Source organism: Phoxinus phoxinus, assembly GCF_949152265.1.
Source record: "Phoxinus phoxinus genome assembly, chromosome: 16".
Classification (NCBI taxonomy): domain Eukaryota; kingdom Metazoa; phylum Chordata; class Actinopteri; order Cypriniformes; family Leuciscidae; genus Phoxinus; species Phoxinus phoxinus.
In genome coordinates, this window is record NC_136891.1 from 12,484,838 (window position 1) to 12,501,174 (window position 16,337).

Sequence of the window (16,337 nt, forward strand, 5' to 3'; positions counted from 1 at the left end):
GATATTATATTAATTATTAATTGATAGTAATGATATTAAGGAGAGAAAAAAGATCAGATGAACTTTTCCCCTTGATAAAAATATAGAGATTAAGGACAGTATGCCCAGTGCTGAGTCTGGATATGAGGATTAATGCATTGCCATTCAACTCAATGGCAGCTGGTCAACTGGAGCATGAAGGCAATTCGAGGTCGGCCATCTTTGCTCCTGGACACTTATGTGGCCTTCAAGCAGTGGAGTCTGAATTGAAATATAATCATTATGAGTTCAGAGCACAAGAATGACTGAGCAAAGTCATAGCCTATAGTGAGAAACTCTTAATTCTAGATTGCATGAGTTGTGATGTTGGAACGGCATCTTGATTGGAAACATGGCTGAAACACTGGTCTATTCTATAATAATCTATAGATCAGTGTGTGGAAAGCAAGTCTGTAGAGAATTACAATTAATCATTTTGCCAATTATTTTAATTTTACATGTTGTATGCCAGTAGGCAGGACAGCTGATAGACAACCGCACATTTAGTTTTGATAACCTACAAATAGGCTAAAAAATATAAATTAATAATTGTAATCGTTTTGAATTCAGGTGTAGGTATTTGGGTCACTTGTTTTGTCTAGGCTCCATCCGTGAATGCATCACGTGTCATAATAATAAACGCCCGACTGGTGGACACAAGCAGGGTCCATTTCACAAAGTTCTCATTAAAAATAATAATACATTTATGATGCTGCTCACGTTTACAAACTATATCGTTTATTTCCTATTGTTTCACAGAGTTGGTTCTCCTGTATAGTTGCGCTTTTATTGGTGTGTTGTGTGAAAGGCCCGTGATCGGGTGCGTCGGAAACCCCATCGATGCGCGCGGCCGTGAGTGCGCGCGCGCGTGAGCAGTGCCGCCCGCCATTTTACATTATTGGGAATCCAGCGGAGCTCCGCCGGGGAGTCACTTACCCGCCACATATTCAGCACTCACACACCCGAGCAGACCAGCAGATCATCGCCAGGTAAGCGTGCGGCAGCGCTGTGCGAGCTTTCGTGGCGTTTCTCGCGGCGCTGGCGTTTATTTAACCGGTGTTTGGAAACAATGTGCTGGGGGGGCGCGCGCGCGCGGGGGGAGGGGTTTTACCGGACACGCTAAACACGCGCTAGCCGTGTGAAAGTAGGCCTTTAAAACACATTAAACGCGTAAATGTGTAGCCAGGTGTGTATTTGTATAAGTAATTACAGTATGTGGTTGCACACTAGATTCGCTCATGTTGTGTGCGTGTGTATAGCACTATGAGTCACGCTGCTGGGTTAGTATGCTAATGCAGCTAACGTTACATTGACTGAAGACGCGCGGCGGAATCAGATTTAACACACTAAATTGGTTTTATCTTGAAACTGTGCAAGGATTTTTTTGTGGAAAATGTATTAATGGTACGTTTTGCGCAACTCGTTGTCGTCTTGCAGCTGTTTTAATGGTGATTTTGTTGGTGTGTGTAGTTGTGCAGGGCCCGAGACCCAGTGCTGCACGCGCGCCAACAGATAGAGCCGACGCGCGCACGTGTGTTTTTAGCAGAACGCTTTCTTAATGTGTGCACACGCACGTATAGCGGTCGTAGGTGCTGTTTATAATCAGATTTAGTCTTTCTGGAGTTTAGAGTGAATGAGCTCGGGTTCATTATAATGAAGGAAGATGGTTGAGTGAGGGGCTGAAATATCACACACATGAGCACATGGACAGCACTTGTTTTCTGTGGTTGCAAACTTTGTAAGTTAGATAAGTGTCCGGGCTGATGGTTTGTGGAGTGAGGAAGATTTACCCTGTCTGTGTTAGGGGTTTGGGTGGGTCTTTCGCTGGGATGATTTATGCGTAATTGTGTAAGTAAATATGAAACGCTATATTTAGCATTGCATGCAGGTTAAAGCAACCTGGGTGATTTTGAGATTGCAATACTGACTTTATGGAACCCTACTCATAAAATAGAGTACCCACGTAATTTGTGTAATTGTCTACCCAAACCTGCAATAATTTGGCTCATTGCATTTGAACAGATTTCTGGAGACATGGCCACAGAACATATTAATGGGAATGGTACAGAAGAACCAATGGACTCGACTGCTGCAGTTACCCATTCTGACCACTTCAACACTTTATTAGAAGCTGGTTTACCACAAAAAGTTGCTGAAAAGCTAGATGAAATTTACCTAGCAGGTAAGCCAAAACTCGGACCCTTCCAAATTGACTCCTCATCCTTTTTTGTATCACATTCAATGCATGTTGAACTGTACGTGTCATGTTTTCTTGCATAGGGAATTGGCAGGTAATTAGCAACTTTGTGTGGTTTCACCGCAAAATGGGTACTGCAGCGCTACATGATGCTGAGTCGCAATGACACGCCGGGCCGCAGAAATAAAGGCTGGATTGAGCGTGTCCTGAGAGGGGATTAGCTCGTTGTTAGCGGGGGTGGGGGTGTCCCGGGGGACGCGGGCCAGCTGGGCGTGTGCTGGGACAATAGAGGCAGCTGTCTGGAGCGGGACAGGTGATGCGCCCCTATGGCTTATCACTGACAGATGCTGAGGGGGGTGAGAGGACTGCCCGGACAATCGTTCATATTCATATCACTATATTAATAGGGAGAACTGTTAATGCTAGCGGGTGAAGTGTTAGAGACTGCGATTTCCATCAATGCTATCCCAGTAGTCGTGTTTTGATTGCCAGTATCTTAGCCCATTTACTCCTAAAACGCCTGCTAAAAACGCCTATAAAAACCTATGTTATTCTAGGATAAATGTCCTTATCTCCTGAGGGTTTTCTGAAAAAATACTACGAATTGTCTACGTCTACCAAAACCTGAATATCTAAGCCTCTGTAGCACTTAGAAACATGAAATAAAATACATTTTGAAGGTAAGAATCACAGGTTTGATTAAAACATGCTCCCTTAGCACTAACATAACAACACATTTTTCAAAAAATTCTCAAAATCATATGGGGAAGAAATTTTTTTTTTTTTATATATAAATCAATTATATAAAATATAACAAATAACATTTTAAACATGCCAACACACTGAACAAGGCATCTTGTTATCAGAGAGAGGTGGGGAAAGTCCTGAGGAGGAACTGGGAAGAGTATCAGTCTCTGAGCTCCATGGCTCAAATCTCTCCTCTTTGGCTTTATCAGCATTATCCTCGCACAGATAGACGCGCACGCACACACACACGCACGCACGCACGCACGCACACATACATACACGCACACACACGCGCACACACACACACGCACACACACACACACACACACACACACACACACACAGAGAGAGAGAGAGAGACAGACAAGAGTCAGATCAAATCATTTGTGACGAACGACGTGGTACATTTGGTACATGAAGCACTCGCGGTGCAGAGGAAGGTGCAAAACTTCTCACTAAACTCCTCACTATCTTCCAAACTCCTCACTATCTTCCAAGTCAATGTCACTGCCCTCGCTGTCAAAATCCTCTTCTGTCGTTGCCATTTTCGCACTCGCGTCTTCAAAAATCCAAAACAAATGCGCGTGTATGTCTGATTGATTGACGTGATTTTCAGCGAACCACAGTACATTTGGGTGGTCACGTGGTCTTTGAAAACTCAACAAGACCCACCTCGTGTGTATTTGAACCTATGACAGTGCGTTATATGCTGCACGTGTCATTAAAAGTATGACGAATACAAAATGCTGCGCTACGCAGCAGCCGGCAGGAGGTTCAGAGTTGCGCAACGCAGTAACCGGCGGTAGATATAATGTTTCGGCGCGCAGCATCCGGCACAAATGGGTTAGAGAACACTGTGGCCGTTGTAAAGCCAGTAGGCTGTGTGTGAGATCAGACTACCTGGTTTAGAGATAAATAACACCTGCATAACAATTGCTTCAATAAATATATTTTTTTTAACTTTTTTTAAATTAGGAAAATATATCAATGTGCAATTTTTTTTTGTCAGATGAGTTTAAAGCAGTATGTGATATAAAGTTTTACATTGATGTAAAATAATGGTCTAAAATAAACAACAGCTGTACGCTTATTTAAATGTAATTAATTTTTTATTATTATTAATTATTCATGATGCCAGGGTTGGAAGCATCCTTAAAATAGGGTACAGGTTATTTAGGTATGCATGTGTATAAATATGCTGCATAATCAATGACTAGTAATTTTTTTATTGATTTATTTATTTTTGTTTTAGAAAAGCCTTCCTAGGGACCCGAGATGCAAATTAGCATATGCTATACTCTCGATATGCAATACATATTTTCCAGCTTTCGACTGGAATCATGTTTTTTTTTTGTTCTGTCTCTATTCAAATAAACGTTTAAATAAATAAAATATTTTTTTATTTTACAGATTTACTTTAGATAGTAATTTCTTGATTCTGTAATCCTTGTGTTTTTTATAAATGTTCAGAAATATGGTATGTTAGTATACATTGGGAGGCATTTTCTCAAACGAGACCAGATAGTGCTAATTTTACATGCTTCGTTTGAAATGTCCGCATCAGTTCACATGGATGTAACATCACGGAGAAGAGTACTTTAGTTTTTATGCAGGCTACACATGTACACTGCAGAAGACATGCGTGTTGAGGCTTGTGATATGTTTCAGATGTTCAAAGACTTGTTTTAATTCACAGAAATGCATATTTACTGAATGTTGAGAGTATTTGAAGGTATTAAAGCATTTTCCTTTCTCCTACTAATAGAAAAGTAAAAACTATATTACTTTGCTAGAGTTCACTTTCTTTAAACCGGTCTAATAATCAGACAGAACTGTTAGACTAACCTAATGAAGATGGAGGATGTGAGCTAAGGGTCTCAGTGCCGGGACTTATTTTTAATGCTACCACCTGTCAAAATGTTGCCTCCAACACTTAACGGCTAAACAGAAACGCTTATCAGCCAATGCCGATAAAATAACTTTAAAAGTGTTTATCCCGTATTCTCAAGTGACCGCAGAAGTCATTAGCAGTGCTTCCATTCCTGAAGTCTGTACTGAAGCCCAGTCCACATGATGATACACACGAACTCTCTCTCAGAGAACCCCTGATGAATATTGAATGCTCTGACTGGACGGGCCGCAGGGCGTCCTGTGGTTGGTGAGGTCACGTGTCAGCGCTGAGGTTTCGCTGGTTTTCTCCCGCAGGCCTGGTGGCGCACAGTGACCTGGACGAGAGGGCCATCGAAGCACTGAAGGAGTTCAATGAGGAAGGGGCACTGCATGTTCTGCTCCAGTTCAAGGAGAGCGACCTATCCCATGTGCAGGTGAGGCCACTCGCTGGGCTGTGGGAGAGGCTCGGGTTAAGTTAACCACTTTATTAATCCCACAAGGGGCAATTATATTAGGGCAGTGGCATCACATTCACAAACTAAAAATAACTTGCATTAAAAACAATCATTCCATATACTCGTATCTACATGTTACAACATTCCAATGCACTGTGCTTTAAAATAAAATTCACACAAGAAGCAAAAAAAAAAAGCAAACACCAAGAATCATTAATAAAAAAAAAAATTCACATTAATTCTGAAAGGTTTTTCTCTCTCTGTAACCCAGAACAAAAGTGCCTTTCTCTGTGGAGTGATGAAGACCTACAGGCAGAGAGAGAAACAGGGGACCAAAGTTCTAGATTCCACTAAAGGACCAGATGAGGCAAAAATTAAGGTGCGTTTTGGCCTTTTAACAGTTAATTTCCACTAAAAGCGTGCCTGTTGATTCATTGGTTTGCTCTTGTTTCAGACTTTGCTTGATAGAACCGGCTACACCCTTGATGTCACCACAGGTCAGCGCAAGTACGGTGGGCCTCCGCCAGAGTCCGTCTACACAGGAGCCCAGCCCTCGATCGGGACAGAGGTAATCAAACTCGTGAGACCGTGAAGCGCTAGATCGGGTGCTTCAAAGGCTGTGTAAATGATGACTTATGTACACTGTGCTGGAGTAACTTTGTTACGATGACAGTTACCGCTAAGATCTGACTCGACAGCCTCTCCACGTTAGAGTGCCGTCTGTCTGCTGTACACCAAAGGCCCTGATATGCTCTCGGCAAAGAGCTTTTTGTGTTATTCGCTTAGTTGTAAACAGTATGAAACCCTTTGCTGTCCAGTCATCCATCATGTTTGTTTACTCTAAAGTCACGTTTAATGCGAGAGATTTTGCAAGATTTCCGGTGTTCACAGGCTCTGGTTGTTTGTGAATGGGATCTGTTAGTGTGTATTGTGCTTTCCTGGCCACATCATAACACTCCACTCACTAGAGGAACAAAACGGTTAAATCTATGATTTCTTATCATTGTAGTCTCACAAAATATAGTTGTTGTTTTTTGTACATGAACTAAATGAAAATGAAATGTTGCCTTGGAAACTAGCTGAAATAAAATTAGTTTACATTTTAATTTAATGTTCAATCAATTGTAATTTTATTTCAGGCAATTCATTAATGAATCACTATTTTTCAGTGCATCAGTTTGCTGATACATTGAAGATAAAGTTCATGAACTCATATTGCTTGGTGGGTGTTTATACGAGCTCTGATCCGTCAGACCGGCTCATTAACGTCTCTATTCTCTCCGTGCTGCAGATCTTCGTTGGGAAGATTCCGAGGGACTTGTTTGAAGATGAGCTCGTGCCTCTGTTTGAGAAGGCCGGGCCAATCTGGGACCTCCGCCTAATGATGGACCCTCTGAGCGGCCTGAACAGGGGCTATGCCTTCCTCACTTTCTGCACTAAAGAGGCTGCACAGGAGGCTGTCAAGCTAGTAAGACATGCTAATCCGTACAGGTCCATTCATGACCATATACCTGCTGCTTCTGTCTTCAAGTGTAAATGCATGGCTAAAAGAACTGGACTCAATCAAACTTTAGAAAACCTAATTATGGTGTTTGTGGGGGGTCCCATATCCTCCAGAAATATGCAGTTGGCTAGTGATAGACATGGGTGTAGCTTTGCAAGTGAGGCTTTACTAATGCAACAGTTCAAGTATTCAATCTGTTTTTCTTCTCCCAGTGTAACAATCATGAAATTCGCCCGGGCAAACATATTGGTGTGTGTATATCAGTGGCCAACAACAGACTCTTTGTGGGCTCCATTCCCAAGAGCAAGACAAAAGAACAGATTGTTGAAGAGTTTTCCAAAGTCACGGGTGAGTTTTGCCTTGAACATGAGGGCGCGTTCCTGCGCATCTGCGTTTTCTTCACGTGCTTCGTTCACTTAGATTCTTTAAAGATACATTTAATGTTTCTTTCTTTTGTTTTTTGGTAGAGGGTCTTACTGACGTAATCCTTTACCATCAGCCGGATGATAAGAAAAAGAACAGGGGCTTCTGTTTTTTGGAGTACGAGGACCACAAAACAGCAGCGCAGGCTCGACGGAGGCTCATGAGCGGGAAGGTGAAGGTGTGGGGCAACGTGGTCACCGTCGAGTGGGCCGACCCTATCGAGGATCCCGACCCGGAGGTCATGGCGAAGGTCAGAACATGATCACTGACAGGGCAAAACCAGGGGTTTATGCGGATCACTTTCTCATGGGACTGCTGACGATGGGTTGTGTACGCCGTTCTGAAGCACTAGCGTTTCATGCTAACTTGACGTCCTCCAAGACTGCACATGTTGGTTAGCTCTGCACTCCAGCCTGATGCTGAGTTATCCACTGGGGCCTGTTTACACCTGGTCACTTCATGCGTCTTTACTGATCGGATAGCTATCCGATTAATTTACTCCTGGTCACAGAAATGAGTTTCCAAAAATACAATCATTGATTCCTGCGCTATATGCACATTTGAGTTCACGTCAATGAATGCAACCGATATGAGCTGCATTTTATTGATAATCCGCTAATTTCAAGATTAAAGTCTGCAATATGAGGGAGTGCAGCATCATCAGTGGTAAGACCATTTAGTCTCACTGCTTCTAATGAAGATTATTGTTTTGAGTGTCTGCAACTGACTTTGTTTCATTTGTGGTAGTTTGTGCGTTGGTTTGCTGAAGAGATACAGATTCATCTGCGGTGATGCGTGTTGGAGTAGCACCGTAACATCTGGCTACAATACTTCATATAGCCTATAACATGCTCTGACAATTTCTTTTATATATATTTGGGAGATGGTGTGCTTTCAACAACCAGATGCATTTACACTTGTCCAGTTTCATCAGGAATGCGGCCCAGACCTCCTGAAGTGGTTTTGAGAGATTGGATTTAAATGTGTTTCAGAGGGCATTTGCACCTGGTGAGATCAGAGAAAGCGCATGAAATGACCGGTTGAAAACACCAAGGGCCAGTTTACACCTGATCTAAACGCTAATATTTAGGATCTGTCAGAGCTCACGTTGTCATGTCATCTGCTTCTAGGTGAAAGTGTTGTTTGTCAGGAACCTGGCAAACAGCGTCACAGAGGAAATACTTGAAAAAGCATTCGGCCAGTTTGGCAAACTGGAGCGAGTAAAGAAACTGAAAGACTACGCCTTCATTCACTTCGACGAGAGGGATGGAGCAGTCAAGGTGAGAACCGCTTTGAATGGCACTTAATGAGGTACGAAAGTGTTTTTTTGTTTTTTTAATGGTTATTACAGTTGTGTGATGTCGTGGATGTTCACAGGCGCTGGCAGAAATGAACGGCAAAGATTTAGAGGGAGAACACATTGACATCGTGTTCGCCAAACCACCCGACCAGAAGCGTAAAGAGAGGAAGGCGCAGCGTCAAGCAGCCAAGACGCAAATGTGAGTTTCACAGGTGTACTGCCCTGCTCCTGCAGATTTCTGCTCCGAAACGCTGGTTCTCACGGCATCTTGAAGACTCTAGTGTGTTTGATAAGGTTTGGAGTAGGGCTGCACGATGTATCATTTTGGCATTGATATCGCGATGTGCGCATCCCACCATAGTCACATCGCAGGATGTGCGATGTCATGTATAGGGATCGTAGTTGATCCGTGATCCGCACGGAGCAGCTGCTCCCGTTTCAGAACGCATGTGATGCGTCTGTGATTTGTTTTTATAATTTTCAATGCAGATTTACTCCTTTACAAAATCTCCCCAATTATTCTAGAATGAGTCATTATTTTCAAGTAGAGCTATATTGAAATAATCTGGTGAAATTGTTTTTATATCGCATATAAATATATTAGAGAAAAACAAAATACCGCAACGTACTTTTTTTTTTTTTTTTTTTCAATATCGTGCAGTAGGGGTGGGCGATATGAGCAAAAATACATATCACAATATTTTCCGATGTCCGGACGATATCGATATTATATTGCGATATGAGAAAAAAAATTTGGAATCACATTTCCACCTTAGTTAAATGACAGGCAAAATATGCATTTAAACCCTATATAACTAGAAAAAGGTGAGGGATTACATTGGACATAGAAATGAAAAATATTTTACAATTTTTTATGGGGTACAATGTTTATATACCTACAATTTATGGTAAGCTATGGTTTTGTATTATTGCTTGACACAAATTTCACGAATTCAATTCTTGTGATTTGATATTAGTGACTCATTTGGATATATTAGGTACACAAGATGGGTGTTCATTTTCTCAAGAAAAAAACCCCTCACCTAATGCTGTAAACACAGAGAGCCTATATCAGCTGGTAGTAGCCTAAAATTGAAGGTTAAAAATAACTCAAATTAAATATAATGCGTTTATTATAAAAACTTTATTTAATGACGTAAAAAATATATATAATAAAAATGTAATATAGTGCACATATTTAGCAAAATACTCTATATAGCTCTTTTTTCTAGCCAACTAACGTTCTATATGGTCATTAAATGGCTTTCCTGAGGTAAATGTTATGACATAATTGTTCTCCAGCTGTTATTGACCTCTTTTCGCAGTTGAAAAAACACTGATTGATCGATATTATGTATGAGTATGAGGAATATACATTTCGGTAAGTTGTATGTATCTCTCAACATTGTTCCTTCGTGTTTATTTACTAGTAGCCTAGAGATGATCGGTTCACGTGCCGCTTGAACTGATGCGCTATAGCAGGGGTCACCAAACTCGGTCCTGGAGGGCCGCTGTCCTGCAGAGTTTAGCTCCAACCAAGTTCAACACACCTGCCTGAAAGTTTCTAGTATGCCTAGTGAGACCTTGATTAGCTGGTTCAGGTGTGTTTATTTGGGGTTGGAGCTAAACTCTGCAGGACAGCGGCCCTCCAGGACCGAGTTTGGTGAACCCTGCGCTATAGGATAGCCTATGTCACGTCACATTTACAAGCGGGAAAAAATATTGTTTGAATTTCGTAATAAAATTGACAGAATCTGAGAGCTGAGACTTTTTATATCATAAGTAACGTAACCTGCTCGGTCTTGTCTGTCGGTCTCCGTGTCCTCTTTGCTTCGCGATTTTTCTGTGCGTGAGAAAATGGATGTGTGGCATGTGAAAGTGTAGTGGTGCGTTCACACCGGACGCGAATAGCGCGTCAGGCGCGAGTGATTTCAATGTTAAGTCAATGCAAAGACGCGTTATGTGCGTAAAAAAAATTCCTGCGGCGCGAGGAATGCGTTGGCAGCTCTGTTAAATCTCACGCATTTGCAAATATGCCCGCTTTCTTGCTGTTGTGTTTACGGAGGCGGGTTTGTGCTCTATTAACTTGGACTGTTACCATGCTCTCTGTGTTTGATTATTAATGCCTGTGCATCCCGCGAGTTGGACACAGTAGAGGAGAAGGTTAAACGTTCAGTACAGCCTCGATTCTGTGTCATCATTAGTAGTGTTAAAAGTTGTAAAAGAGCACCAAATTGAACAAAACAATATAACTACAAATTTTTAATTTATGAATATCAACCGGTATTCTCGGTATCGCAAAATCCATATCATGGCACAACATAATACCGGTTGTCACGTTCATACCGGTATAGCGCCCACCCCTATCGTGCAGCCCTAGTTTAGAGCTGAACTCTGCAGGACCGGACACCCTCGATTAGGGCTCGGACAATAAATCGATGCATCGTGAATTAAGAAATGTTTCCGGATCGATCCCAAGTTTTTTCAAATGCATAGTTTCTCGCTCAAATCGATTCTGAGCTTAGTTTTTAACAGCAGATGATGCTGCGTGCTTTAGAAACGGCCGTAATCTGCTGGCTTCTAATGCCTTACACACCACTTGAACCTTCATTAAAATAATCATTCATAAAGGTCAAAAAGGTTGAAGCGGATTACAAGTGTTAACAGTGGGCTGTTTACATTAATCTCGCGTCATAAAAGCATTCTGAGGAGCAAGTACATTCTCAGACTCGACCGAACACCCGACCGCTGCTCTTTGTGAGCATTTGAGCATGCGGTTAAAAACGAGCCCAGAGCGCCATCTGCGGTTAAAAACGAGCCCAGAGCGCCATCTGCGGTTAAAAACGAGCCCAGGGCGCCATCTGCGGTTAAAAACGAGCCCAGGGCGCCATCTGCGGTTTAAAACGAGCCCAGGGCGCCATCTGCGGTTAAAAACGAGCCCAGGGCGCCATCTGCGGTTAAAAACGAGCCCAGGGCGCCATCTGCGGTTAAAAACGAGCCCAGGGCGCCATCTGCGGTTAAAAACGAGCCCAGGGCGCCATCTGCGGTTAAAAACGAGCCCAGGGCGCCATCTGCGGTTTAAAACGAGCCCAGGGCGCCATCTGCGGTTAAAAACGAGCCCAGGGCGCCATCTGCGGTTAAAAACGAGCCCAGGGCGCCATCTGCGGTTAAAAACGAGCCCAGAGCGCCATCTGCGGTTAAAAACGAGCCCAGGGCGCCATCTGCGGTTAAAAACGAGCCCAGGGCGCCATCTGCGGTTAAAAACGAGCCCAGAGCGCCATCTGCGGTTAAAAACGAGCCCAGAGCGCCATCTGCGGTTAAAAACGAGCCCAGAGCGCCATCTGCGGTTAAAAACGAGCCCAGGGCGCCATCTGCGGTTAAAAACGAGCCCAGAGCGCCATCTGCGGTTAAAAACGAGCCCAGGGCGCCATCTGCGGTTAAAAACGAGCCCAGGGCGCCATCTGCGGTTAAAAACGAGCCCAGGGCGCCATCTGCGGTTAAAAACGAGCCCAGAGCCGATTCAAGAGAGAATCGCGATGCATTGATTTATTGTCCCAGCCCTTCCCTCAATTGACATCATGAATGCGAACCGCTCTGTGTGGCCGATCTTATACCTAAACATGCCTTTGCTCTCTCTCTGTCACAGGTATGACGATTACTACTACTACGGCCCTCCTCAAATGCCGCCTCCTGCCAGGGGCCGGGGCAGGGGAGCCAGTCGGGTGGGCTACTCCTACCCGCCCGACTATTACGGCTACGAAGATTACTACGATTACTATGGTTACGATTACCATAACTACAGGGGTGGCTATGACGACCCGTATTTCGGCTACGATGACTTCCAGGCGCCGGCCCGGGGCCGAGGGGGACGCGGAGGCGGGGCGAGAGGCGGGGCGTCTCCGGTGCGGGGCCGAGGGGCCAGCGCTCCACGGGGCAGGGCGGGCTTCCCCCAGCGCGGAGGCGGGCCGGGGGCCAGCCGGGGCCCGCGCGGAGGAGCCAGAGGCGGGGTGCTGCCGAGAGGCCGCGGGGTACGTGGTGCTCGGGGTGGACGCGGTGGAAATGTAGGAGGCAAGCGAAAAGCTGATGGCTACAACCAGCCAGATTCCAAACGGCGCCAGACCATTAATCAGAACTGGGGCTCGCAACCCATTGCACAGCAACCCTTGCAAGGTGGCGATCATTCTGGTAACTATGGTTACAAATCTGACAACCAGGAGTTTTATCAGGATTCTTTTGGGCAACAGTGGAAGTAGAGAATGTAGGGCTCTTTTTCTTTTTCTTTCCAATAAAAAAAAAACTTTTTATAGAGACTTGATTGGCCCTCAAATCCATTAACGGTTGCCTCTCTCCTCCTCCTGGCGTTTTTTTTTTTGTACATATTTTAAGAATCCGCTTGGACTCGATCAGTAGTCACTCCCACCTGCTTCTGCCGAACTGTTTTTGTTTTATGTTTTGTTTTGGAAGTCGTTTCCTACTTTTTAAAAATCGGGATTTGAAATTTTTAAATTTGCAATTTTGTGCTCAATCTGTCTTATTTGGCTCTATAGTACCATGTATGTTCATAGGAATTTTGCTCTTCATGTCTTAAGTAGGTAACAGCAGCAACAACAACAAAAAAAGACGAAAAATGAAAGAAAAAAAAATCACTGTCTCTTTAACTTGTATTTAACAAAGTAAAAAGAAGAAAAAAAAAGAAATTGCTATTTGTATGTTACAAAAGATAATGCTAGTCAAATAGCTTGTCTTGTTTTTGGGGAAACCGATAAAAAAAAAAAAAAGGACTTTGTTCCTTATTTTTGGCTTTACATTTTGGCTTGTATTCTTTGCTGTTTGTCTGCTTGAATAAACATACACGCACCAGTGTACAAAAACTCAAATTGTGTTTCAAATTCATGTTTCGGCAAACTCTCTCTTCAAATTGCCTACAAATTTATGGCTCCTTGTGGAAGAAAAGGACTAAAGGTTTGCTTGTAGACATGTGCTGCTACCTCACTCTGCATGCCTTCAAATTCAGCTCTCGAGTCTCAGTCCGCATCTCTCTCTCCACTCAAGCTTTGTGTAAACACACACTCCCCAGTCCACACGAGAGACTTTTCTTTACTCGACTCAGTTTTTGGGCACCTCCTCCCCCGAGGTCCCCGTGTGTTTTGGCTCCGGTGGGATTTTGTTAGAGAAACTCCACGAGGACAGAGGCTAAACTCGATGAAAGCCACAGAAAGCACAATTTGCTGCGGCGCGTTTCCGGACGAGGCGTCTGTCGCTGGAAGCTCTAACTCTTTGCCCTTGCACGATTATCCCAAATTTGAGCAACAGTGGGAAACTGCCATGCATGTGTTTTTCCTCCTTTCGTATGTGTTTCTGCTCACGACCCTCCTGATCTCCCTGATCCCTGTGCTCGCTTCTCTGCATGCCTGAACACGTAGAGCGTCGCTAGTCTCTAGTGAATGCTTTTGCTTTCTCTCTCAATCTCTCTCTCTCTCTTTCTTTGACATTCTTCCGTCGTTTGTGTGAATTTTCTTTTTCCTTTGTGTTGTATTCATTGTTAACGCTCCTCTAATTTGTGTTCCTTTTGTTACCTGGCTAGCAGGGAAAAGGGGTCGAGGCTGGTCCTGACATGTCCCAGTGAAGATTGACTAGCTCAGTGGGGTCACGCCAGCGGATGATGATGATGGTAAGGTCCGTGCCACGGTCCGACTCAGTTCCTGCCTTACGGAAGCATATCTTCTCCCGTCTGCCTCCAAGATTGCCATCAACAACGCAGAGCCACCATTAGACATGTTTGGACTCTTCTCTGTGTATTGGTTTCTTTTGTTTTTGTTTTTGTATTTAAATTTTTTTTTTTTTTTTGTAAAGTTTATAAGAATGTCCCAGAACCCTTGTGTCATGAAAGAAAATGCTATTTTGCAGTTACTTCTGGAGGTCAAGTAGCCCAAAGGAGTTTTATCCTTAACGTTACATGTATTTTGCACTTTGTAGATGTTTGAAGTGGTTTGGAGGAGCTTGATGCTGTTGTATATTTTTGTGCATTTTAACTGCGGCTTATCATGAGGATGAACATGTTAAGCTTGTATATGAGTCTTGCGTTTTTTTTTTTTTTTTTTTTTTTTTTCTTCTCCTCAGTTGTTACAACCTGGCGTGATTGACCAGGCATTCCAGGTTAAATGGTTCTTTTGCTGAACCCTTTTTTTTTTTTTTGGAAAGGGTTGGTTAACTACCTCATCCTGGAGGCTGAAACTGCCCTATCTGTACTGTACATACTGAGACCTAATGCAAGCAGGGCTTTTTATATTCAACTTATGCACAAGGGCAACATCAGAGCCAATGTACCTAGTGTATCATAGTCCTTTTGTAATGATGCTGAACAGTCAGACTGGGCATGTGAACGACACTCATGTGATGAGTCTAAAGAAGCGTCAGTCTGAGCTCTGAGGATGTAGTTACAGGTTGAAGACAGGTCACTTGTTTGTAAAGACTTGAACTTGAGGAAAAAGCTACTTTGAGAAGCTTTAGCTGTTTCTCAGACCCCCGCCCCAAATGAATTGCATTTCAAAGCTTTATTTTGAGATCAAGTGGTCCACGTTGATGGATGCTAGATCAGTTTTGAAACCAACACCATCCCTTTTGTGTACTGTGCCACCTGGATGTGCACAGGTCACATGTTTTTAAAGGTAAGTTGAGCCAGGATCGGCTCAGATCTGCCGGTTCTTCCTCTGGATGGAGCCGTTGGGCTGCGGTCGAGCTCTGCTCCGTCTCCATCGCTGGTGCTGATGCGGAGTCAGACCGGCTCAGTAACGAGAGGATGATGTCACTGAACTGGGCACACCATAGCTGCCTTTTTAATCACATTTAATGTGATTGGTTATTAAGATATGCATCATTTTTTTGGGCATGTTATTGGTAACTTCAATTCTCTCGTGTGCTCGTACAGGGTTTATACGTTTTTAAAAGGGATTCTGTTGATGTTTCGGTTTATTTTTGTTTTGCCTCTTTAAAAGTATTGACTGGATTTTTTGAATATGACTGACTCCACAATTATTTCTGTATCACCATCAGACCATTTTTTATAAAAAATGGTGTTTTAAAAGTACTGCTGCATAACAAGTGTTTTGCATTCCTGCAAATAAATTTTGTAAAATGAAAAGGTGTCTCTTGCTTGATGCTGTTTTGTCTCTAGAATGATTTAATCTCTGTGGCTTTGGCGTTCACTTGTTATGACTAAAAAGCCTTTAATTTCAACTTCTGTATCTGCTATATTGTGCTTCTGTTCAGTTTTCACAATTTTTTTTAATGTCCACTTTTTGTCAAACTCTCAAGTACGGTCTTCAAGGCTCTGCATTTTCACATTTTTCATTTATTACTATAAATACAGTGGTTCTTTTAGTTACTGAAATCAGGCTAGTTTACAAACTGTTCCCCAAAATTACTTTCCATTAGCTTTTTTTATCTGCAGTGACATGGTTGTTGTTCAGTGACAATATTTCACAACATCAAATTATTCCTATATTGTTAATTCAAGAACTGATGCTCTTTGTGTAAGTTGTTCTGGGAAAAATGCATTAAGTTGGTTGACATTAAAAGTAATAATATCCTTAGTAAATTATTTACCGGACTGTTGAAATGTGAGTGGTAAAGCTCAGTTGGTCATTAAACACTACATAGTTGCACAGTGAGCTTGGTCAAATGGCCATAAGGAGCTCTGTCATAACATTTTTCGAGCTGTAGATGGCGCTCCAGCCAAGCAGAGATACAAGCTAAGCTGATCATGAGGTTTAAATGATAGAACAACAACATGATTTGGAGTTT

At 43.0% G+C, this 16,337-nt stretch overlaps 1 protein-coding gene across 6 annotated transcripts; it reads left to right on the top strand.

Moving 5' to 3' along the window:
* The first annotated feature begins 642 nt into the window (after positions 1-642).
* Positions 643-15,666, top strand: syncrip (synaptotagmin binding, cytoplasmic RNA interacting protein). Of its 6 annotated transcripts, none has more exons than XM_079638931.1 (12): positions 643-1,007; positions 2,041-2,200; positions 5,168-5,286; positions 5,579-5,686; positions 5,762-5,875; positions 6,599-6,775; positions 7,024-7,159; positions 7,279-7,484; positions 8,365-8,514; positions 8,612-8,733; positions 12,181-12,562; positions 14,119-15,666. In XM_079638931.1, the coding sequence occupies exons 2-12, from the start codon at positions 2,053-2,055 to the stop codon at positions 14,158-14,160; spliced, it is 1,704 nt and encodes a 567-aa protein (XP_079495057.1). In that variant the 5' UTR covers positions 643-1,007; positions 2,041-2,052; the 3' UTR covers positions 14,161-15,666. The 6 variants fall into 6 exon arrangements, with proteins under 6 accessions (XP_079495057.1, XP_079495058.1, XP_079495055.1 ...); XM_079638932.1 differs by having other exon boundaries at positions 14,122-15,666; XM_079638929.1 differs by having other exon boundaries at positions 12,181-12,719; positions 14,119-15,665.
* Positions 15,667-16,337: the final 671 nt, after the last annotated feature.